At 40.9% G+C, this 26,291-nt stretch overlaps 1 protein-coding gene across 1 annotated transcript in view; it reads right to left on the bottom strand.

Annotated features, from left to right (window-relative positions):
- Positions 1-543: 543 nt before the first annotated feature.
- Positions 544-26,291, bottom strand: part of rps6kc1 (ribosomal protein S6 kinase polypeptide 1) — a 33,998-nt gene continuing 8,250 nt past the window's right edge. The window contains exons 10-16 of the mRNA XM_042503254.1: positions 24,652-24,699; positions 23,869-24,001; positions 19,393-21,042; positions 16,817-16,906; positions 8,199-8,281; positions 5,559-5,654; positions 544-3,793 (exon numbers count right to left, since the gene is read on the bottom strand). Coding sequence (XP_042359188.1) covers positions 3,692-3,793; positions 5,559-5,654; positions 8,199-8,281; positions 16,817-16,906; positions 19,393-21,042; positions 23,869-24,001; positions 24,652-24,699 — 2,202 coding nt within the window. The 3' untranslated portion in view covers positions 544-3,691. The remainder of the gene's footprint in view (positions 3,794-5,558; positions 5,655-8,198; positions 8,282-16,816; positions 16,907-19,392; positions 21,043-23,868; positions 24,002-24,651; positions 24,700-26,291) is intronic.

Below are 26,291 nucleotides of genomic sequence, written 5' to 3'. Positions count from 1 at the left end.
TTTTAGATCAGTTTTAAACAGAAATGTTTTTATTCTGAGGGTGAAGTACTCCTTTAATTACACCTGTACTTCAAGCTGGCCTGGGTATCACAAAGATGCAACATTAGGGGAGTCAACTGTTGTCAAGAAAAATGAAAAATGTCATCAGTAAAAATAAAGACACGCTTCTTAATGTGAAAATGGAAATATGGTTTTCAAGAAGTTTGTTGCATACTGCACTTGTTTGCCACATTTTCCAAACAGAATTTCAAACAAACCAAGACATTTTTAAGACCTGAATCTGATAATACCACAACGGCACCAGTTAAGGTCCCATGTGTATCAAAGAGTGGTCTGGATTTACCATGTTTAGTGTGTGTGTGTGTGTGTGTGTGGGCTCATACTGTATTACCGTCACGGTGACACTCAGCAGGAGTGACAGCAGCTTTCTATGAGTATCATCCGTCCTGCTGATAAGAGGGGCCGTAGCCTCAGAACAAACACGACACACTCCGAGCTCCTTACACGTAATCTGTGAATCTATAAAAGAAGCATCACTTAATGTTCTCATCCAGGTAAGTTTATTGTTATCCAGAGTGCACTGACAGACCAGTAAAAGATATAGGGCACAGACAAGAGTGAGCATTCAATAGAAAACAGAAAGAAACCCCACTGAGATGGTTATGTATGATAAAAAGGGTTAATAGTTGAAATATGGATCTATAGTTAACATGTATCATCCCGCAGTGCAGCGGAGTACAGAGTGCAGCATCTACAGTGAAGTGATTATCTGTGTGTTGTTACAAACATGTATTAAGATGATATATGCTCCGGTAAATCTCATCTGATTATACAGAAAGAGATACATGGCATGTTATGTAAACATGGCAATGTTTACCATATAATTCAGTCATAGTTACAAAATCAGCATTAAGATCTGTGTGGTAAGTTAGCAGATGTGTTGCTCAAACATAAAACAATCAAATAAAAAGGATTTGATTGATGAGGCAGTAAGTGATTGACATGAGTAAGGAGGCTTTGAGACCTCCGTCAGTGTTCCTCTCACTCAGCACAAAGGTTTAAAAGGTATATTTACAAGACACACGTTATTTATTGATCGACAGATTTTCCATCGTATTAAATATATTAAGTAAATCATATCCTCCCATGCAGAAAATGCAGTGTTGTACAGTACAGAGTTCACTCTGTTATTTATAAAAACAATCTGTAAAAGGGCTGGTTTCAGATGTGCGGTTCAAGCCTTGTCCTTCTTTATTCTTTCTTTCTTAAATAAATGAATGAAACACACTTACTGTCCATGGAGGCTCTCGGCCCTTTTCACAGCTATTATCTATTAAATAACTCAATCTTCATCTAACTAATACTTCACTAAACAACAAAACCATCTCCGACCTCAAAATATTTTGTTCATTGACCTTGTTTAGTGTCTATCTCTATCACTGTCTGTGAGCTGGTTGGCTGTAAAAAAATGGATTGGCAAAAACCTGTAGGAAATTACATCTTTTCCTAGATCAGCGAAACACAACCCAAGCTTCAAATAAAATGCTCAACCTGTCTCACTCAAAGCTAATCTCTGTGGGCTCCGTGAGGAATGATTAAAATGTTACAGATGGCAACAAACTGAGTGTATTGCACGTGTGTTTTCAGGAAAGCTGATTTAAAGCTGGGGCAGGCAGTTTAATTTTGGCTTCACTGGGTGAAAAAAACGCGGTAAACTTTGATCGTACTGTGATGCCTCGAGCAGACTGAGAGACTTCTGCACCTTCTCTTGACTCTGTTTTCAGGCTTTAGGAAATCTACCTTGTGACGGGAGACTTTGGCCAATCACAGATCATTTCAGAGAAAGGGCGCTCCAATTGGCTGTTCCACAAATGCAGAAGCACATGCACGTCACTTCGGTGCAAGCATGATTCAATTACGGAGAATCCAACGGAGAAAGTTGCTATTCCAGCATTGGCAAAAACTGCCTACACTGCAAAGCAACCCAAAAAGGAAGATGGACTTAACAAAAAGAGAGTCTGATGATAAACCAAATAAAACCTGTGTCAGTATTGGCAAAGTGTTTCAGAGATGCAGTGCATGAGTAAATGTTACCAACAGTTTAGCCTTCTCCTAACTGAGGCGAGAAGCTCATGGCTGTGGCATCAAGTTCACCTTCATGTAACTAACGTTGGACAGAGCCTTGAATCAGCGCGTCATTCGCACATAGATTTTAATGCATCATTCGCACATAGATTTTAATAATATCTTGACATCAGGCCAAAGATGGCGCCTATTCCACTCTGTGGAGCATCTTGCCTGGCACATACATCAAAAAAGTGCTCTAGTTTCCGAGTTTACCTCCGTGGTACGAGGCCTACTGAATATGTGCAGTACTGTTTCTCACAGTGGCCTTGCCTGTGAGCTACTCAGCTCATAGACTTTACACTGTATTGAGTCAAGGATTTTCAAATTGTTTTTTTCAGGTAAGGAAAGTTTTACAAAAATATATAAAACCACTGTGGCTCAAAAATTGATAATAGAGAGATTCGTAATTGACTTTGTTTGCATTGTGAGGAGTTCTGTCAACAGATTTACAGACATGCCTCTTATAATGTTGGCTTATGTGGAAAATGTTCTCTGGGCCCCCTGGCCACCACCTTGCTGGGAGGACCACGGGCAGCAGCTCTGGAGACTGACTCCCAGTTAGCGGGCACAGCAACGTGAGTACCGTCAGCGCAAACACCAGCAGTCCAGGGGACAGAACAGTCTCGACTCCTGGCAGGATCAGCAAGCTTTCTGTTGCTGCCTTTACACAAATTAGACCTAGCACTGCCACTGGCCACCAACCCCCTGTGACAACCAGCACTTTGGGGTTTGCACTGTCCAAATTCAGCTCACAACAATTGTTATTTGGAGGTCTGTCTCATGAGGTCTGTGTCTCTCCTCTCATGGGACTAATTCACAGTGGTGGAGAGCGAGGCGGAGGAGTGGTAGGGTGGCTAGCTAGCTAATTCTTGACTTATTTGTGGGAGAGGGAGAGAGAGTGAGGCAAGCTGTGAGCAACTGCAAAATGAAAAAAGATTAAATAAAACACTGGGTTACTGCATGAAGCTCGTGCAAAAGCCCGTGGTCGTACTGTGAGAGGAGCTTAGGACAAAGAGGGGGCGCAGCAGGAGGAGGGTGTATTTTCAAATTCTTCCATTTTTGTTGTTGTTGCCTCTTCACAATTTCAGCCTACCCCACCTTTAAGTCTTTGTCAGTTTGAATGTGTAACACACACAACTTAATACATGCAGTGAAAACACAAAAATGTCCCCTTTCACTTGTGTCATTTGGCTTACAGCTAATGCATGAGGAGTGTAAAAGCAACAATGTTGTAATGGATCATCACTCGGTACCAGCACTTATACACATATAAATTATTGCACCACACATGTTGTTAAGTGTTCCCTGCACCAAAAAGTTTCCACAGTAAACCCTCTATGAGATAAAGACATGAGCAATTTACAAGGAAGGTAATACTGCTTCTTGGCAAATTTCGTACAAAAAAAGTGAAGTACGTGGGGACTGAATGGCCGTACACAAAATGAGAGGTGTGTACAGAAATGCATAATCTGTATATCTACTTGTGTGTCCAGAGGAATTAATTCAGGGCAGCCAGTCTCCCAGCACGCAGCTCAGGTTCCCGCAGTCCCACAGTGCACAGCGCCTATTTGGGCCAGTCCACACTGGCAAAGAAAGGGTGGGATTTGATATCATCCACGCCTCCCACACCTGCACCCAGTCTCTCCGTTGGGTTGTACTGGAGCAACTGCAAGACAGGACAGAGACCATATGAGACACACAAACATTTTTATTCAGCAGAATCATTAATAAGTGATGCCATAGCGTCTGCATTTCCACTCCTTTACGGCATAATTTTTACTGGATTCATGGCAGATTTGTGCCACGTTAAGCAGAGATAAATCCATGCTGACCATATTAATATACATCTAAAGATTACCCGTGTTGAGGATTTGCAATTAGCTTTAAGATATTAGCATGGTGCAAGCTCTGTTATTAAGGAAATGTGCAGCATGTCTAGGTCAGATGTGTTTATCTGTTATAATCCGTCATCATTTTAAGTGGTCTAAGTGAGGTCTGGTTTTTTGTAACGTCTTTAGAAATGCGATCTCTCAGAGATCACACACCTATCTGATAGTGTTTTCAGTACTGTGATGCGTTTTACTTGTGTGTTTTGCCAGTGAAGGCACCGTTTTGGTCACCACTGTAGTAGTGTAGTCATGATACTGGAAATTTCTATGTTAAGTACAACACTTTGAAAAATATCAGTGTTTGATATCACTAATCAAAAGGAAAAATTGACATTCAGGACATACAAGTTAAAAATTATATTAAAAGAGAAAGATTAAAAGGCTTTAACATGACAATGAAGACCTCTCTTTTCTTGGTCAGTAGTAGAGAACAGCATAATGATTGTGTGGGCACTAACAGTAAGAGCAACAAGCGGGTAATGGTGAATGTATCGATACTACACAGAAATTAGTATTGAAATATATATTATAATATTAATATAATATTAATATTTAAAATATTCAGATTTGATATAGATCGATAAAATATTACATTTAATAACACTACACTGTAACAGACCGTGCTGATTTCAGATCTTTTTCTGTATTTTTCTCTCTTCTTTAGGAAATTACTTATTGTGTATACTTAAATTCCTGCCAAAAACTGGGTATTTTAAAAGATCACATTTGAACACATTTTTGTCCACATTAAATTATTGTTTCTACCACCTGTGAGAAACATCCGTAACTTGAATCTACATAAAAATGCAACAGATAATTACTGTAACATTATCGTGGGACACCTCCGTATAGAAAATGCAGCAAATATGGTGTTATTTATGTTTCTTCTATCTGCACATGACTTTTGTAAAGAAATGTGAACACAGAATTACAACTAAAAAAAAATGCTCTTAGAAGAATGCAGATCTACGCCGGCTACCTGAGCTGATCACGCCACTCTAGAAAATTTCTGGTGTTTACAGCAGACACAGCGGGCCAGTTCACAAGCGTCCCACGAGTGTACCAGGAACTAATAAAAATACATGCATTTTCAGTTTTTTCTTCTGCTATGAAGATGATTGTATTTTTGGATAACTCAAATACAGAAATCTTAAACAGTATTAATTTGGTCTGTGGGCTACAGCACCACAAATCAGACATTAAAACTATAAAAAATCAAAACAGATGATAAAAAAGAAACATTTAATTACATAGGCTTCTTACTTATAGTAGAAGCACAAACATCAAGCAAAAATAATCAAATCAAATAAAAATGGCAAATCTACAAAATTGGGCAGGCAAAACCTTACGCATTTGAGATGCATCCCGTGTATGACACTGTGTCAAGATGATGAAGATAACAAAACATGGGGATTTAGTAATCTCATATTGTATCTTTTTAGCTGGGGAAAATTTATTTGAGTGCGCCACTTAATTATATTCTGTGCACGGTATGATGAAAATCTCAGCAAACTTGATACCAGTAACACACTGGACTCTCACCTGCTCCAGCAGAGATCTGGCCTCCTCTGAAACAGACTCGGGGATGTTGAGAGTTGTGTGGCGACCAATTCCTGCTGGATGGCACCGCAGCAGAGACTGCACAGAGGGAAGGAGGGGTGGAAAGAATAGATAACTATCAATCAAAACAAAGAAAACCTGACAGACTGAGAGCTAAAGGGACAGATATACCGACACCCACAGAGCCTCGGTCAATATGAAAACACCATGATGGGACACATAGGAGGAGACCAAAGAGCCGAAGCACCTGAAACAACACTGATCACACCAACTACAACAAGGTAATGACGGAACTACTGTTGCTCTTTCTTAGAACTGCTGTGTGTGAGTCAGACACACTGCAGTGTCACAGAAAAAAATGACATGGAAAAGTTAATTGCTTTTGGTTAGTTTGTTCGTCATGTATAAAGAACATTTTTACTGGAAGAACATACAGTTAAAGGAGCAGTGCAGGGTTTCCCACACATTTATCTGTGGCAGCTCGCCATGCTTAAAACATATGCACTCTGGGCACAAACGGAGCAACAGAATGTCAGGCTCAAGTGAAACTTAACTGCTCCAAAATTCTGCATTCGCTCACCGCAGCTGCTCCTCTCATCCATCCATCTAATCAGCTTTGAACGAATCAGCATTTCAATTATCCACCCGTGAGCCACAAACTGCTGGAATAAAATAACTCATGGAGAGCTCTGCCTGAATACAGCGGTTTCGTGGTACTAATCAGTGTCTCTCTGATGCTGTTTGGCATGTTGGAGACAGTTCACTAGCCTAACACCTGCTAATGTATGCTCACCTTTTCTCAGATCCAGACAGTAAGAAAGATTTTTTCCATGAGATGAATTCTCTGAAGAGGTCTCTTCTCCAAAACAAACCGACCTGATGTTATAATCCGGTAAAAAACACTGAATAAAGCAGTTTTACGTTAACTAATCAGTGTTTTTCCGATGCTGCTCATTGTGGAGGGCCTGCTGACTACAGTGGCTGATGCAAAAGTGTGGAAGGCCTTATCTAGAGCCAGTGTTTGTTTTGTCTTCTGTGGGCTACTGTAGAAACACAATGGTGCAACACGGTAATCTCAGTAAATGAAGACCTGCTCCCTATGTAGATAACAACAGCTCATTTTAAGGTATGATAGATTAAATTATTTTTATCCAGTGCTTATACATAAAAAAAAACATACTTATTGTATTTTATTCAATTTCATCCAATATATCCCCCTAAATCCTACACAAAGGACCTTTAGGTAGCAGTAAATGTAAAGCCTTTTTATTTGTTTTTAAGAGTAAAATATAACAAGGTCAAACTGCCAATTACAAGGAACTGCTGTACTCATAGAAACTAAAAAAAAAAACAGAAATAATCTCAGAAATGAGAGAAAGGGAACACAAGACCTGCAAGTGCTTTTCCAACTGCAGAATGCAGCCCCATTGTTAAAATAATTGACAATAATGACCGTAATCACTCTATGTTGCAACAGCACATCTTTCAGTGCATCTACACCCACAAACTGAAAATGCTAGAACAGAACGTGCGCAGCAAGAGAGAGCCCGTCAACTGTTTGTGTTGGGGGACCCTGTGTGTGTTTTTTCCATCAGTTAGGTCAGCTGCCTCTCTCTTGCTTTCTCTTTCCCTCCCGATACGTGCTGCAGGAGTTCTGGCTGGGTTCCTAGCTGCAGTCAAGACTGCTCCAGGCAAGATCTTATCCTGCAAGGATCAAGAGACACTATGTGTGCCTGTGTGTGTGTATCCTTGCCAGGGCTGTACCCAGACATAATCATCAAAGGAGACATCTGTGTGACTGAGTTGTTTTTTTCCAGGTAAGTGGGTGTGTATTGTTCAACATAGGAACACTAGCCTAACACCCCGACTCATGTTTGGGGCCATTGATGGGAACCGCTGATATGAAAATATGCCCACTGGCAATCAGTTAGACTTTATTCAAATTTAATAGACGATGAAAAATTGAAGGGACGCTCTGCACCTGTGCAGGGTGTCTGTGCGTGCAACTGTAGGTGCATTTGTCCTTCAAGAGAACAGCAAGTTATAATTAGCATGTGCATGTGTAGCAGCTGAATGTGTACGTTGCCTTCCAAACAAAAAGGCTCTGAGATGCTCCCCTTCCTCCCAAGCCTGTCTTAAAAGACTGCACCTCAGACAGCCCCTGATCCTGGACCAGCCCAGTTGCAGCACCTTGAGAGCTGCCCCGGTCTTCACCTTCCACGCCGACCTCAGATCGGCGTGCTCCAAGCCCAGCACTGCTCCAGGAGCCAGCAAAGGGGGGCCCGGGGAGAGCTGACCCCCTGGCCCAGCAGATGGAGCTCAGGCTGGGGGAGAAAGTCACACCGACACCCCTGGCACTCCCCGAGAACCAGAGTAAGAGACGGCAGCCAAGACGCGCCTCTCTCTCTCACACACACACACACACACACACACACACACACACACACACACACACACACACAGAGAAACAAACTCCACCTGCAAACACATGCAGACACGCGCAGAATCATACACAACCTGGCACGACCATAAAGAGTGTGTGAGAGTTGAAAGCCAAGACACCTACAGACGTCCCACAACACCTTAGCAACAAAAGTAACGCTTACACACTTTTTGACTCACCATGCTTGTCAGGAGCTCAAACAGGATGGCGCCCAAACTCCACCAATCGCACGCTGCCGTCTCCTCACTGATACCTCCCACCTCTGAAACAGGAGCGAAAAGGAAGGAACAATTAATCAGTAAATTAACAATCAGAAGAACAGCTTATGAATTTGAGAGGAATAATCATCTAGTTATAGATGAGAAGAAAGAAAATAACCAAATATGTATAATTAAAATCAATGTCTTTATCTTAGCTAAGTGCATTAAACCCCTTCAGTGATTACATCAAATAAAGCCTCAAAATTCAACAGTTTCGCACTGACATATTAGATCACTAAATATTTCATTGAATTGATACAATCAATTCAAAATGAGCACAAAAACATGGACACAGTCTCACACACGCACACAAAAAGTGTGTGTCTCATAAAAGGGTGATTTGCATAATAAAAAAGCAGTTAAATTGAGGAAACCGTCTGCTGCAACTTCACGCCATCTGCATGACCTGACCTCAAACACAAACACACACTCGTACGACATACACACACACCAAGAAATGTAAAGCAGGACAACTGAGAACAGCGCAACATTTTCATTCAGTGTTCTTCAGCCCTGCAAGTTTTTAAGCTTCTAAAAACACGGCAGACTTAGGTTTACCAGTACTTACATCAGTGATTAATCTGCTGATTAATTGTTGTAAAATATCAGGAAATAGTGGCAAATTACTAAATCACAATTTAGTAAAGCCCAAAGCCATTTTGATCAAACGTCTTGTTTTGACTGTTTAACAGTCCAAATTCAAAAGATTTTCAATTTAAGGCAAATTTATTGCTAAAGCACCTTGTATACCCGATGGCAACCAAAAGTGAGTTGATTGCAGGTAAAAGCACAGGAAACCAGTGATAAAAACAATAAAAGCAAGCAAGCAAAAGCATAAATATTAAAACAATATAGTCACACAGACAAAAGCAGCAGAGTAAAATTAAAAGAAAATGAATTATAAACAATAGTAAACAGGTAGGTCTTTAGCATGGATTTGAAAGTGGTCAGCATTGTGTTAAGTTTTAGCTCCTCTGGCAGTTTTTTCCACATCTAAGCAGTATGGAAGCTAAAGGTAGCTTCATCTGGTTCAGTTTTGACTCTGGGAACAACAGCAAGCCTGACAAGTCTACTAGGTTCACACTGGGGTCACAGATCTGTTCACTGTTTTGTGAACAAGCAATAGAAATGGGAAATTTACAAAAGAAATTACAACGTAGCTAATCTTTACCTTGAAAAATAACTTAACTACGTCAGATTGTCGGCAACAGTTTTCAGCTGTATAGGAGCCGTGTGAAGTAATTGCCAATGAAAAATCAACTTTTTCAACAATTCAACAATTTCCTTATTTTGCTGCTCCACAATAAAAGCATAGCTACCTTTTTATAAAACTCCAACCTCACCTAAGCACTATAGGGGTACATGCACATAAACATTTCCAACACAGAAAATAAAGAGAAAATAAGAAAATAAAGGCAGAGGGCAGAGTCTGCAGAAAAATACAAAATCCTGCATAGTATATCTAAAAAAGATTAATCCATCACCAGATCGGCTAATTGTTGCAGTCTTACCAAAGACCTGATGCTTTCCCAAATATTCATGCGTATAATATGTGTTTGTGGTGGCCCACCATGATTTTAAACATCTGCCGCCATAAATACATTTTCTATTTCTGGAGCTTGACCATTCATCAGGACCCTTATTTTAATATTTACAAGGTTCCTTCACATTTTCATGGACAAAATTTCAAAACTTTTCCATGACTTACCCATAATAATTTTTTGCCTTGTGATTATCAGAATCAACTCTATTCAGACATAATTTCAGCTGACAATAATGAATGCAGCAACCTAACGTAAGAATAGAATGAATGTACAAGATGGCAAACAAAACATTATTATTAGAGCTACATCACGTCAGCCAAAGAAAATCAATGTGGCTTTATGATACATTAGGACTTATCCCACCAACAACAGTTTAATTACACACACAAAAAAATTCCATGACTTTTCCAAAACTTTCAACAATTCTAACTAATTCCATGACTATGATTTTTACTATTTCAATGACTTTTTCAAAGCCTGGAAAATGTGACTGTGAAATTCCATGACTTTTCCAGGTTTTCCATGACCATATGATGCTGTCATGGAGAAGCAGACCATCAGGCGCATTGAAAGTGGAACTTAACCGTTCATTCTGCGGGATCTAAAATCTTCTTTTACTTCCAGCAGCTGCTCCTCACTTTTATCGATCTGATCAGCTGTGAACGGATAAACACATCACTTACGCAGCCCACAAGTCACACACTGCTGCTAAGGTAAGAATGAACTCATGAAGAGCTCTGCCTATGCTGCATTCACAGACCTGCAAAAAACTCAACCGTGACAACAGTCTGTATTTATGATTTTTAACTTGACCCAAACTAATCACAGGCTCTCAATAATTACAGACATCATTTACCAGCTCCTTCTTTTTTAAAATCCTTCCTCTTTAGTTAGTCGATCTTTTACGTAGACATGTATGGATTAACAAGTCCTCTTAAGACAAACATTTCATTGAAAGTCTGTGCACTATCGAGCTCATGGCCACATTCTGCAATATTCTGATCGCTAACCAGTTACACGTCAGGCTGTTAGGCCCCACAATATGTGTTAAAGTAAGACAGAGAAACTACGAGTGATACTCGTTTGCTAAAGTCAAAAGTGCACACATGAGAGTGTGTGTGTGCTAGCTCCACTGGGTACCAGATGGCCTCTTGTGCCGCTCAGCTTCCCTCTGCTCTCTCCAGAGGGCCGGGACCCAGGGTCACGGCTGCGTGTGCCCAGAGACCAGGCTCCTCAGCTGGGGGAACATAAGAGACAAAGACCCCTCATCTCCTGGAGGCTGCCGGGGACTCCAGGGGGCCAGCGCAGCTCTCTTGCAGCAAAGGTTAGAGAAGGCTATGATACGACTTCCACACACACAAACACACACACAGCCAACTGAGCAACCAGTCTTCAGGGCTCCCCAGGACTACTGTTTTGACAGCCAAGGAGAGAAGATCGTCATTGAACGGACTAGTGATACCTGCGTAGTTATGAGCTGGAAGGGAGATACTGGACACACACACACACACACAAGCACACGTCTCAGAGCAAGGTCGATGTCATCACAATGGATTAATGTCTAAGGAGCTGCAGGGAGAGTACAGTGGAGCTGGCTACACTTACCGCTCTGTCAGAGCGAGGCAGGGAGAAAGGGAGACAGAGAGAAAGAGGACGGGAGGGGAGAATTAACCGCATCCACAGGCCATGGGTCATTCAAAGCGCACTGTTACACTGTGTCATGTGTACACTTTTAAATTTTACCTCCACTAAAGCTTTTCATTCTTGAACAGCACACGAAAAACTTTAAGAATAATCACGAAAATTCTAACAAAACAAAAGGTGGGAGTTCAGATACACCAGTACAAACAATGCTGTGCATCACCTTGTGGCCTCTTCTTCTTCCCTTTCCCCTCAACAATGCAGTTACTTCTTGGTTTGTATCTTAATCACACTCCATCTCCTCTCTCTTGGGGGCCATAAGGAACTTTCTCTCTTCTCCTCTTAGACCGACTTCCCTAAAAACTTAACCGACAGTCATTGTTGAAAGGGGAAGTAAAAAGGACGTGAGTAGGAAGTAAGGAGCGATCAGGACTGAGTGTGTGTCTTCTGAGCAGGGGAGGCTCTGTTGAGTGGTGTTGATATAACCAAATAAGTTATATATTCAAAAACAAAACCATCCCATGATTCATCTTCACTGTGATGACAGAATATTTGAAAATATTCAAATAATAAAGCAGAAGTACTTTCAAGGTCTTAGTTGAAACACTTTTCAAATGAGATGAAAACTTGTGTCAAAAGAGGAACTAAATTTTATCTTCCATGAGATCAGACTATGGCTGAGCAGGTACAAAGGAACACCAAACAAATAGCTACTATGATGACGACTCACCAGTAACTGACTTGTCACCTCAGAGGGGAAGAAAACTGAATTTCCCTTTTCTAAGACACTGAAGACAATTGGTCCTGGCCTTGCTTCCCTCTCAGCAGAACAATAAACAATTCCCATTTCTGCTCAAACCAGATTGCGTCACACTGTCACTCAACAGCTTGTTTTTTTTTTCTTATTAGAGAACAAAACAATAACCATCTGATGTTTATCGGTAATGACAGAAATGGTGAGAAAGTAAATAAGCAGAAGTGCAGAATAAATAGATTAATACCCTGCTGCTGTATTTTCCGAATCCACTCCCGTGTTTTTTTGGGTGTGAATGTGTGCATTTTTTAAAAACATGTTTCCCTCCGTCTTACACACACACACACACACACACACACACACACACACACACACAAAACACATGCACACACACACAAACACACGCACATACGGTCACAGCAGGCCCCCTGCTAGCTTTCTGGCAAACAGTCATAAATCTGTCATCAGGAATGAAGCCATCGCTGGAGCTGACCCTGTCTGGATAAACAGCAATACATAACAAGGGCAGGAGAGACACACACTCACTAACCTCTGCTGAAGTGTGTGTGTTTGTGTGTGTGTGTGTTAACAAGCACACATATCTACACACATGCCTGTACCAAACATAGGTGTTTGCAGTTATAAAATAAAAGCATGTAAAATAAATAGTAGCTGCTCCTCAGTAATATATGTACTCTCAAATTTACAACAACAGCAGAGAAAAGTGGACATAAGAGACGCAGAAGGAAAAGAGAAAAAGTTGCCAGTGTTTGAGCTGAGTGCGACAGTCAATGATGTGGATGTGGTGCTGTCGTTCAACAACAGCATAACACACCCCCTGCTGGCTGCTAATATGTATTACATCCATTGATCCACCTGGGATTCACAGTTGTGTAACTAAAAAGACCTTTCACACCTGGGCTGAGGTCACTTCAGTTCCACTTCTTTTCACTAAAGCTCCACCTTTTCTCCCCAACATTTAACTTTATTTTTAACTGAAAATTTCTCTCCTTAACACAGTTGTAATTATTTGTATGAGCTGAATAAACACCACCCACATGTGACTCAAGCAGCACTGCTCTAATGATTTTTTTTATTGTGTAAGTCTTTATATAAAGACAAGTTTCTGGTTTTATTGCCTCCTCCAGCTCCTCTGATCATCCACAAACACTGTGTCTAACACTGGTTATACTTCAAACTAAACTGCATCCACATCCAACAGTGCTGAAAAGATGCAATGATTTGTCAATGAATCCTTTACATTATTGTCAACAGGGCATCGACACATAAACTATCTAAATTTAAGACTTTTTAAGACCTTTTAAATACGTAAGTAAAATTCAAGACCAAACTTGTAATGGAAATACATGCCAAAAGTGAAAATATCAACTTTCCATCATCAAGTAAACACACTGATGTCAGTTCAAAATGTAGTTAAGATAAAATGACACTAATGACACTGTGTGCTCGCTGCTCCGCACAGAAAATTATAAAATAATAAGCTGTCTAGAGAGCAAAGCCTTCGTTTAACGATGCAAACTCATTGCATGATCTATGCACAGAGGGGGCGGAAACAGGAGCATAGCATGCACACAGTATAGGTGCTGAGTTTCAGGCTGTGTCCCTGTTGAATATTTTTCCCTCCTATTTTAATGTTTCCCCTAGCGCAAACAATGGAAATTCTTGCAAAAAAAAAAGAAAACGAAAAAAAAAACAAACATCCAATCTGAACTAAAGACAATTTAATACTTTTTGAGGCTTTTCATCAGTAAATGTGAATTTAAGACTTTTTTTAGACCTCTCAATGACCTGCAGCCACCCTGGTCAAGTAAGAAAGTCAAACACTGCTTGCAGTTTTCACAGTTTCATGTCAAGTGAATACCTTACAGTTTTCCGACTAGAAAATAAGACATTTGAGGATGGAACTTTAAAAAGTAATCATTAATTTATTTGATAATTAACTGAGTAATTATTTGATAATAATCTTGATTAAAGCCCCAAACTTTAGCTTTACTGGACTGATCCAGAACTGGATTAACAGTACTTTAATAACTAAACTGTAAATCAAATTAGGGCTTTATATATAGACTCAGTGAGTGAGGTAGAGGTTCAAAGACTTGTGGAGTCATGGATAACCCTCCTTAAATTTCTATTTGGAAATCTCTAAGGTTGTGAATCTGGGAAAATCGGACATAATATCAGTTCTAGAAAAATGTCTTAATTAGTGACACTGGGTATGATTCGCTCAAACAAACATACGCTATTTACCATTCAACTTCACAGTATCTTTAATATCTTTTCTTTTTTCTCCTTTATTGACCAGTTTTGTGATTTTACTGCTTGCACGCTTTCTTGTGAAAAATTGAATAAATATATCATTAAAATAATAATAATAATAATCATGAATGCAGTATTGGATTTTCTCCACATTGCCCAGCCCTTAACAAAAACCCTTTTTTCCTTTTTTTAAAAAATTTGAATACCAAATTCATCTTTAAATAGACAGTAGATTCTTCAGCATATTACAGGTTACCTTTCAAAACTCCCACCCACACTTTTAGACAAGTCTTAAAACCTCTTGCTGCTTATATTAACAAGAAAATGACTACATTAAATACACGATGACTTAAGCGGCCAAACATGTCTCGGTTTAGCACTTAGATTTGATGCTACATTATGCATAAAGCTCCTTGCGCGGAGCTTTACTCCTGTGTGTCTTTAGGTCATCTGCTGCTGGCCACTGAACATATGCCTCTATGTGCCTCTATTACCATTAGTAAGCTGTTGCTAAGGGAATAAAAATGCACACTTTGGATATTAGATGGAGCATTTGTTGCTTTCAGATTTATTACAACAGTGGCATACTGTATGTTCTAGTCACAAGGAGGATTTAAATCTGAAGTGACCTTCCTAGCTCGAGAGAGAGGATGAATATAAGAGAATGGCTTAATATAAGTGCACGGGAGAGTGAAAAGAGGTGAGCGTCATTGCCTCGGAGTGCGTCCAGAGTTTTCAGCTAAGACTTATCTGTCCTTCGTATTTAAGAGAGGTGTACACACTGAATCTATCCAGCAGCTTAAGAAGTATGAAGCCATAGGCTTAAAGCAGCAACATAATGTAAAACTTCTCCGTCTATAGATGTCAGATGCATGTGCACATGTGCACTTATACACACACACACAGACGTCCCCTCACACACAGAAGTGCTAAGTAGGGACATGGTGCTTTAGTCTAGCAGCAGTTTGTTTTAGGCAGCTTGTAAACAGCATGCCAGAGCTGCCACAAGCCTGCTGAGGGCAACACGCGGGGTTACAACACGGCTGGCTCACTGCTGCACAACAGCACACTCTACAGGACAGAGAGAGAACTACTACACGAGCCAGACTCAAAACTGAGGGCAAGAGTAAAAAACAAATATTCCTAATTCCTCCTCCAGATGTTAACCAATATGAGTGTTAATCGAAATATAAAATAGCAATGCCATGATGACTCCTTTAAAGTGCTACTTTTCCAATTTTCAATCAGTTTTGTATCTTTACAATGTGGATCGTATGTGTATCTCACCAGAGCCCAGATCTCCCTGCTCATTTCTCTCTAGGACTGTTGCTCAAACTACAAATTGTACTTCCGCATTTTTGTATGCCCACCACAATGGACACAAAGAGTATAAAAGCAAATCGAGAGAATGAGAGCAGCCCCTCTCTCTCTCAAACTGAGACCAAACTCTGATCAAACAGATAACACTGTGTTACTGCACTGCCTATTTCAAGTCTAAAATGTCTTTAGCGACGTATCTAGTGCACTGTTTGGCTGTAACAATAATAATTTATGAGGCTGTATTTACTGACAGAGTTTATGTTGTAACACAAAATGTTAAAGTCTCTTTACCTTATTTCAGGCGTCTAACCAAAAGCCCATTCAAATGCCTTACTTCTCACCTAAAATGTTTTCCAAAACACATTTAAGTGCACTTTTTGGCTGCACTACAAGACTGTTTGTTACCAGCCGGCCACCATGTCGTTTCCTGTGTCAAAACAGCAATGCTCATATTACATCACTGACCAGCAGGGGCTTTTATTGGCCTAATGTGGTGCAGTGCATTTTGGCAGTTTTTGGTTTTATTTTTAAGAGAAAAAAATGCTGCAGTCCTTTTTTTCTTTTTTCTCTGGTCAAGTAGCAGCAATTTCAAAAGTACTTTCTACTGCACTGAAGTTACAGTTTTCTGAAAAGACCATCTTTTCAGCAGTGAAATACTTCTTTAATGGCAACAAAGCAAAAGAGCAGAATAAAAAGAGAACCTTTGCATATGAATATCTGTTGATTTCTGAGTCAAGAACAATCAATGTCAATCTGTTTCTACTCTCTCGAGAGGTTTGTATACACTTGGATTGTTTATTCATGTCTGGCTATGAATGAGGGTTTTGTGACCATGGGAAAGTGGCCTACTTATGGCCCTGCATGCCTGCATAGAATTAACCCCACATAAACCCCCTAACTGACATGCAAACACAAAATGAGGCTCCCAATTAATAAATATAGAATGAGGACATGTGTCATATCAGAGATGAAGTGCATCCGAATGTTTTTGTGTGTCTCACCTGGTGCACAGTACATATTGGCAATGGCCTCTTTGTCACAGGACTCCTCCACATCATTCCAGCTACAGAAGTAGGTAAACTGAACATGACCTAAAGAGACAGAAAGAGAGGTAAAGTGTTGAGCTCAAAGTGTAAGAAAAATCGAATGCTCAACCTCAGTCAAGTGTCACCCCGGCTCGCTACTTTTCAAACTGTTTACTCACCTTTAGAGCACTTCCTTCCTCCGTTCCTTTCTGCCTCTCTACATCCCTCCGCGAGCTTTTCAAGCACACAGCCCTGGCGATTACTCCTGTTTAGCGGCTACCCGTTAACGCTATCATTAGAACTAATGGTGTCATTAGGTAGCCGTGGCCATTAGCCTGGGCTAGCCAGACTGATGCACCACACTACGCCGTTGATGGGCCCTTTAGAACAATAATTACCACCAGGGAGACGAAAACAGCCACTCAGCTAATTAGACGCTTGTTGATAACGAGGTGGAGAGAGATGACTGTAGGACGACAAAGGAAGAAGTTGAGGGGGAATCTGTGACCTCCTGGTAAAACAACACTTTTGCTTCTACAAGAGCCGTCAATTTAGTGAATAGCTTACGACATGGTTGAGTGACAGAGACAGTCCTTAAGTCAAATACTATCTGCTGCTCTAAGAGACGAATAAGCAGAGATCTCTCTCTTTTTTTTGCTGGAGTACTATGTGGATTACATCCACAGTACTATGTGGATTATATCCACATAGTGGATTATATCCACATAGTACAGCAGCTCACAGTGATGTAGTGAATCACTGCTGTAAGAAAAATATGAGCAGATGTAACCAAGAGTTTATAGTATTTTCATTAGGTATTTACTGAGCTATTTACATCTGAAAACTCTCAAAAGGCCACCTGATAGGTCTTAAATTATGCTCCCGTTGCAGCCTCTTTTCAGTGCATTTCTTTGAAGTTAACATTTAACTTTCACAATTAATAAGATTTACTTCAAGTTCCATGGTTTCTGTTATCCATCTTTGCTTTATAAGTAATCTAAATGTTATCTCCACTAAGAAGTGACAAGAGTCATGTGTTAGAGTGTAACAATAATAAGCAGCAGAGGTTTGCATTCTCTCAGCCTATTTTAAGTTAAATGAGAGTCACAGATTTATCTCTCACTAATTTAACTTTCTGTAGCTAAAATATTTTGTAATGCTGCCCTGATATTATAGCTCACAAAAAGCAAAGTAAGTTGTTTGGCAGTATTACAGCTAAAACTGCAAGAAAGTAGTGTAAATTCGGTTGTTTTTTAAAATTCTTTTTCCCTACACTTGAAAACATATGCTGTCATCTCTGTGTGCAAAAACCTAGAGCAATATTTAACCTCTTCCACTCTGTAGAGACGCTGGTGTTCCAGGCCAAGATGACCGTCTTTAAGATGCTGTAGTGGGCTAAGTTTTGAGGCCACAATGGAAATACTGCTATAATACCTAATCTTAGGAAACCACTGGTATCAATAACCCCATGCTAACTTATTGGGAAGGGGGTTAAATAGCCCTCCAAAGTTAGGCTAAATTTTTATGAGGGAAAAACTGGCATTGATATTTTCACAGGATCCCTTGACCTCTCAAAATGGGTTCTATGGGTACCCACAAGTCTCTCCCTTAACAGACACGATCACTTTAATATGTTAATATTCAAAGGTTTGGGTAAAAACCATACAGTTTTTACAGTACAAATGTGTTATTTTTGCCTATTGTATTTGAATATTTCTGCATACTGGTGTACCTCAACAGTCTTGAAGTTCCATAAATTTGGAAAGCTGAGACTTGTGGATTAAATTAATCCAATTTTAGTCATGTGGGATGATACTAACCCCCATACCAGCAACTTCATTGTAGTGAGACCATTTTTCTTAAACAGACATCACTGTATAAATGACCTCTGGGATAATCAGAGCCTCATGAAACTTTACAGCCACAATCTTGAGACTTTGGGTATTCAGAAAATGTGTGGCTTTCATAGGTATACTGACAACAGAAGTACTCAACTTCCAACTGATAAAAACTGTAATCTTCAAATGTCAAAAGTTTTTTTTATAGTGGTGTTCCTCAGTGTCTGTGTATCTTAATGTGGTATTGTGGAGGGATTATTGACTGCTTTTATTAAATCATGATGGGGACAAAAACTCTTAAATTTAGCACTAAAACTGTAGCAACAACTTATGAGACTTACTTGAGCATGTGAGGGCCGTTATAAACGTCTATCACAATGTTCTGAACCCCTAAATACACCAAACATTTAAAGTTTGGATAGGTGCAGCGCCAAAACATAATGTTTATTACATATTTATGACTAATAAAACTTGACAGACAGGGATGAGCTGCATGTCAAATGTACCCTTTGGCTCCCAGCTTTCAGATGATGTACACCACTTCAATGTGACATATACTCTGACCTGCTATCTCCCCAAAAAGACCCCTCCTAAAAAAGACAAAAATGGGTCTATGGTAGGAAGGGGTGGAGTAGAAGTTAAGGGAGAAATGAGCAGATAAGAACTTAGTGAACAAAACTTGATAATAATCTGTGTTGATAATGGATGTCTAACCTTGGTGGTCCAGCAGGATGTTGTTGGGGTTCAGGTCTCGACAGATGATGCCTTCTTGGTGCAGAGAATCCAGAGCTGTCACCATCTCCACAGCCCAGCATCGTACAAACTCCTCCGGGATGCGAGCTTGGGATGCGGCCAGCGACAGCTCGTCTAGCTCTGCAAACAGCCGTGATACTTCTTTATCAAATTCGCTGCCACCTGTATTACTAATAACTCTTGATGATTCACCATCAAGACCTAATAAACTCTCAACTGCTGCGCAGGCCTCAGTCCCGTTTGTGGCTGGGATAGAGCCTGTGATTTTAGGTTCTGGAACCACCTCGGTACTTCCTCTTGCACTGGCTTCTAGTTTCTCCTTAAGCGTGTCAGTAACTGGAAGGTCAAAGGGAAGGTCGTCATTTTGGCATGCAGGATTAACTTCCATTTTGTCAGAGGCCTCTTGCCCAAACGCCAAGCTGCAGTCCTCCCACAGTGAGTTGAAAGGAGAGGAAGATGCAACACTGGTGTCACAAGCTGCAGAGGCTGTGCAAAAAGATGAAAGCTCCTGCTCCAGTGGCTGCTCCTCCTCTTCCTCAGGTTGGCTGGGAAGCTGTAAAACATCAGGCTGGATTAACTTCTGAGGAGATGCTGTGGCCTCGAGGCCCAGACACACCCCTGAAGTGTCGAATTCCTCTTGTAAAGAGTCTACAGTCCCCCCCATCACAGGTAGGTTGACCAAAAGGTCTGGCGGATGACCCTCATCCTCCACTACTGCCTCTTTAAATGAGATAACTGGCACTGACTCGTTGGAGCCTTTATCACTACAGTCAAACCCCCAAAGCTCCGAGCTGTGGCCCCTGACCTCCTGAGCCAGCTCTGGAAGATCCTCAGTGACATCCGATCCCAAGTCAGACGTAGAAAAAAGCGGGACCTGCTTATGAGAAGCGCGCTGCTCTCCTGAGTCAATACAGGTCACCTCACTTGCACTGTCTTTACTGTCAATGCGAAAAAACTCCATTGGCGTGTGCTTGGACTGATCCAAAGACAGAGGCACTGCAGGGGAGGGCAAAGGACTGAACACGTCGCCGTGGTCCTGTCCCTCGCCACGGTATTGCTCAATGTCAAGAGTGTGGCCGCTTTTCTCGGACGACTCTGTAAAAAAGCCGAGTTCCTGAGAGCTGATAGGTGAGGAGAGGCTGTCGTTGCTGAGCAGCGAGCGGCTACGTGAGGAAGTGGTGGTCGTCGCAGCGGGTACTTCCAGCGACAGCATTTCCTGCTCGCTCCTCTCTTCCTCTTCTAGTGCATCTGGTTCTACTTTGTCTTGTTCGTACTCGTTGCAAAGTGTCAAATAACTGTTGGTGCACTCCTCCTCAGAGGTGGCTCCAGAGTCCGACTGGGCACCAATTTGTTCGATGCGCCTGGGAGGGAGAACGTTTTTCTGAGGTGATGTGCTGAGTTTCTCAGCTTTGCTCTGCAGCCCTGAGACCGCATCAGAACAAGCAACCGGCCCAGAACCAGAACTGGCTGAACCCACATCCAGCTGTGGCACAGCATGTTGTGGAGAGTGGACAGCTGCTGTGTGGCTCTTCTGGATGAAAGGAATGTCAAAGCTCTCCTCCGGGCTAGAGTTACGCAGGTACTTTCCAATGTGAGACCACAGCTTCCCACCTGAAGATGAAGGAAACAGCGCATTAAAGACAAAGAAAAGAGAAGGGTATTCAGGGCTCCTACAGCTTAAGCCAAGCTGAGTTTAAGACTCTTTAAGACTTTTTAAATGCCTTGCGGAATAAAATTCAAGACCAATTTTACAATAGACAAAATTGAAGGGTAAATAAAACATCAACCTACATCAGTAATTTAGGATTAAAGACAATTTTGCCCAAAAGTTTAGTTTAACATTTAACTATTATTATTATTATAATTTTTTTTTAAACTTTTTATTTTTTGGTTGAGTCAAAAAGTTATCCACTTCAAATGTGGAAATTTTTTAAAAAACTTCCTAGAGTGAAACACGTGGCTTTAAAAAAAAAGCTTGTTCGTTTGTAAGTTAATTGGATGTAGTAAATGATTGTGATTGTTGTTGGTTCCTTTGTCCTGATCTCCGTAACCTCAATGCGAGAGGCATTTGGTAAATTATTTTAAAAATAGATATTACCAATTTGAGATTTTACAATGCAACATCAGAAAAGAAACCAATACCCTACTTTCCATATGTTAATATTTTTTAAAGACTTTTGAAAAGACATTTTAATGCAAATTAAGGCATTATTTTAGATTAATTGATTTAATGTCTTTTAAGACTTTTTAAGAATCAGTGGGCACCCTGGTGTTAAGAGGACAAATTATGAATTACAGAGTAAGCGGTGCAATGTCTTAATAATTACAGCATTTCCACTGCATTAACTTGCAGTAATGTTTTTAGGAACCCCTGACATCAGAAATGGACTGTTCAGTGGACCGTCATGCTGAGGAGCTTGACTCATTTTGAAAAATATTAAAAGGAACAGATAGATAAATGAAATTAGATAAAACATTTGTGGCAATTAAGACCTTATAAATTCTTCACTTTTTGAAGACCTTTAAAGCCTAATACTAATAATACTAATAATAAATGAAACTGAAGACTTTTCGAGACATTTTATGGAACTGCAGATACGCTGTGTCGCGTCGCTAAAAACAAATGTACAAAAAGAGACTTTTAGCTCCTGCTTTTAGTTTCCTCCTTAGTAACTGAGACTATTTGGCAAAAAGGGTCATTAGTTTCCACTTAGGAATGAGTAACAAAGGCAAACGAGAGCAGTAACGACTGAACCCAGTTTGGCTTAATGAGGTTGGGTGTGTGTTTTAGGTTGCTAGTGTTATTTTGGTATTTTGACTTCTCTCTGTCTTACACACACACACACATACAGACATACAGATACACACACAGCTGTAGTGTGAGCAATTGGAAGCCAGCATCTGTTGTGTGTGATGAGAATGGATAGGGAGCTCACAGTGATGATAATGATAGTGGGGCAACTCGATGGCTTAGAAAGTAAAACCATCCACATGTTGTTTCGTCCAATGTCACTCAGGTCACTGCCTCCCCTCCGTCTGCCTGTCTGTCGTCATTCAACCCATCAGCTGCTAACAGCATACTAAAGAAGCAACAAGGAGTGACCCTGGATTTTGTGAATCACAGAGGTGGGATGTAACAGCGCTGAAACTCTGCCTTTTCTGGCATTTGATTGGCTTTATTAGATTATGTTCATATGATATTCAATACTGTCCACTAATATTAGCGCAGGGCGGTTATAGAGAGCACCAGATTGAATAGGTTACAGGGCATTAAAAAATATGGCTGCATTTCATTGTACGCACTCACCCACACACATGAGCTACGCACACATCCTAGAGTGAGTGGGATGTAAGGAGGCCCAGGTGTTGGCATAGCTAATGAAGCATGGCGCCACCTGGTATTCAGAATAATGACCTGTGACACACACCCATCTCTATCAAACATCTGTCTGGAACAAGGGCAGAGGGGGGGTGGGAGAAGAGAAGAGGAGGGATTGGGTAAAGGAGGAGAAAAGGCAGTTGGAGGTAAAAAAAAAAAAAAAAAAAAAAAAAAAAGTAGAATTATTGCCTCGTGTTTGGACGCCCCTCCAAACCAGTCAAGTTTACATCTATGTCTGTCCAGAGTCATACGTAGCTTTGACAGCTGACAATGCTTCATGTATGTATGTTGCTGCAAAGAAGCTATATGTTTGAAAACATGGATGCTGCAGAGACCTCTTCAACCCTGCAGCACAAAAGATCTTAAAAATCAGCACAGTATCAAAGTGGGCCCCCAAGATTAGTGTATCGGATCAAATGCCTCTCCTTCTGTTCCTGAGTTATGATACTGAATAATAATTAGAAATGTGTTTTTGCAGAACATGATGAAGTTCATCATTTTATCCTATTAGATATGTGTGAATTTTTGTCATCATAAGCATATGAATTCTTGAGTTACAGCTGAAACTGTGCTTTGTGAGGTTACAGTTACCTTGACATTTGACCTCTGAACACCAAATTCTGATCAGTTCATTATTGAGTCGAAAGGGATGCTTGTGCCAAATTTGAGGAAATTCCCCCACAGTCTTCTCGAGATAACAAAAATAAGATGGGCACAAGATCACAGTGACCTTTAACCAGCAAAATCTAATCAGTTCATCATTGAAGCCAAGTGGATGTTTATGCCAAATTCCGAGAAAATCCCACAATATTGCGTCCACGAGAATCGGAGGGACCGGGTCACATTGACCTTGACCTTTGAGAAGCAAATACTTATTAGTTCATCACTGAGTCCAAGTGGATGTTTGTACCAAATTTTAAGAGATTCCCTCAAGCAGTTGTGAAGATATCATGTTCGCCAGAATGGGAGGGACAGACAGTAGGACACAACTGCCACTGGTGTGGAGGCATAAAAAGAGGGAGGATGAAACTATTGAATATGAGGTGCATGCGTCTTACCTTCAGCATACTGTAGCAAAAGAAAAACTGTGTCTTCAGAGACGATGAACTTCCTCAGCTGTACCATGTGGGGCACAGAGTGAGGCATGATTGTCCTCTTAGTCAGCCCACAGTCGCTGCTTTTCCTCAGACCCTGCAATAAGAAGGGAGGTGAAGAGGAGGTGAGTAATTAAAGCTGAAACAAGCAAGGAAATCTGCACTTAAAGGTGAGAGGAGAAAAGACAAATTAACCTAAATATGGAGGGCATGGGTGGGAGGGGGAGGAGGAGGAGAAGGAGGAGGAGGAGAAAGGTGAGTGTTTTAGTTTGTGTGAGGAATAAGGTGTAAAAAAAATGAGGAACGAAGTGTGGCAAAGGAGAAACCTTCCATTAACGAGGTGCCAGCTTTGCCCCATGGCAACCCAAAGTCACTGGATTCATCAAGCCACATACAGCGCGTGACTTTAAAAGAGCCACACAAATCTATCAGCACTACACGTAAAGTTCACATTGGCTGCGTGTGTGTGTGAGTAGGGTAAGCGTGTGTGTGTGCGCACGTGTGTGTATTCATCTGTGCCTGTGCTGTGCGTTGGCATCTGGCACACGTCTCACACCTGAGAGCAGAGGAGCTGACAGGGACAGGCCCATTAGAATCAATTACACCGGTCACACACAGGGGCTTCTGGCACACTTCACACTTACACTTACAGTCAGGACGACAAGGATGCAGGGAGCGTGCGTATGCGCACACACACACACACACACACACACACACACACACACACACAAACATATTAAAACTTACTTTGAGGATGAACGTCTCCTGTGTTCTCTTGTCCATGACCAAAAGAACCTGTGATGGAAGAGTGCCATTAATTGCCAGGTATGAATAGACATACACACGGTCTAAGATGATGTAGTGGCCGTGTCCTCCAGAGCAGTGTTTTTCAACGACTGGGTCAGGGCACACATGAGGGTCACAGCAAGATAAATGTAAGTCCCTAAATTATACCAGAAAACTGGCATTAACACATCGGATCCTGCTGTGCGGACCAAGTCAAGCCCCTGCCACATGACAATGACTTAAAGGAATCTATAGATGTCTACAGTGTAATAGCAACAGAAAAAAAAGGACTACAAATGCAATACTAGCTGCGAACCACCCCCAAAACAAAACAAAGAATGTGAAAGTGAGAATTAACACATATTTTTCTAAATACCCCTGGATCAATTAGTTCATTAATCAACTTGTCAACTGACAGAAAAGTAAACTTTTAAACTTTTAATAACAGGGCTCCCACAGTTTCATGGATACAATTTTAAAACTTTTCCATGACGTTTCAAGGAACCATTAAAACTGTATATGAATATTCCAAATGTATAACACAAACAGGAGTGTATATTAAACTTGAGCGTAACTGTACATTATTCCAATGTGCGCAGCAGTGGCGGGGTTCTCCCTCTGCAGTATTTTCTTAGATATTTTTTTAAGTTAAGTGTTTGAATGTTACTGGACACAGAGCACAGGTGAGGTTGCAAAGGAGCGACTAGGTGTCAGACCATAAGTGAACATCTAATAAGAGGAAGCTAGAAAAATCATGGACACTGCACTGGAACTTACACAAATATAGAGAGGCAAAATGCTAAGCGGACAAAGCCAATGTGGCTTTCATTTTCGCTGGAGATACTGTTTACAAACAGAAGCAGACCATTCCTGAATAGTATACCTTCCAAAATCAATACTAAGAGATCACCTTTATCTTAAACATTTTAAACTTAACAATAAAAAAATATAACTGACAGATTAACAACTATAGAAAAAAATCTCTATTTACCGTTCTAATATTCACCGTAAACTGAAATATGAGCAACCTAAAAGCCAAAGAGCTGGTTATGTAAATTTATGTCCATATGCTGGATGCAAAATGTATTTTCTTTTGCTCCTACATTTTTAAACTTTGGAGCACATGTGTTCCTTGAAAATATTTTACAGATCAATGCAGTGCTTCATGGTAGACACAATCATATCTGGCAATGCCATCTCTAAATCCCTCTCTTCCTTCCATATCTTTGGCTTCTATCTGTCATTTCACTAGCCTCTCCTTTTTCCTTGTATCTTTATTTCCTCCCTCCTTCTCTCTGACATGTCCATTGCTCTTCTGCTCCCTTGGCGTCTCAGGGGAGAGCTTGAGCATATGTGTGTGACCGGCATGTGGTTGTGCGTAGTGCAGTGCGCGTGTATGTTTTGTGGGTGCGTTCTCTCCATGTGACCCTGGCTGGGACCAAACAGGTGCAGGCTAAATGGATATGAATGGAGCTGTGAGTAAACAGAGTGGCGGTGCTAGCCAGGGCGCTAATATAATTAAGACACAAACATCAGGGAAGGGGGGAGGTGGAGAGGAGGGGCAGAGGGGGGCAGTAGGGTGAGGAGCTCTCTCCATCTGT

This window comes from Plectropomus leopardus, chromosome 16 (assembly GCF_008729295.1).
Source record: "Plectropomus leopardus isolate mb chromosome 16, YSFRI_Pleo_2.0, whole genome shotgun sequence".
NCBI lineage: Eukaryota > Metazoa > Chordata > Actinopteri > Perciformes > Serranidae > Plectropomus > Plectropomus leopardus.
Note: the sequence above shows the minus strand (reverse complement) of the source record. Positions and strands in the feature narration are given on the sequence as shown.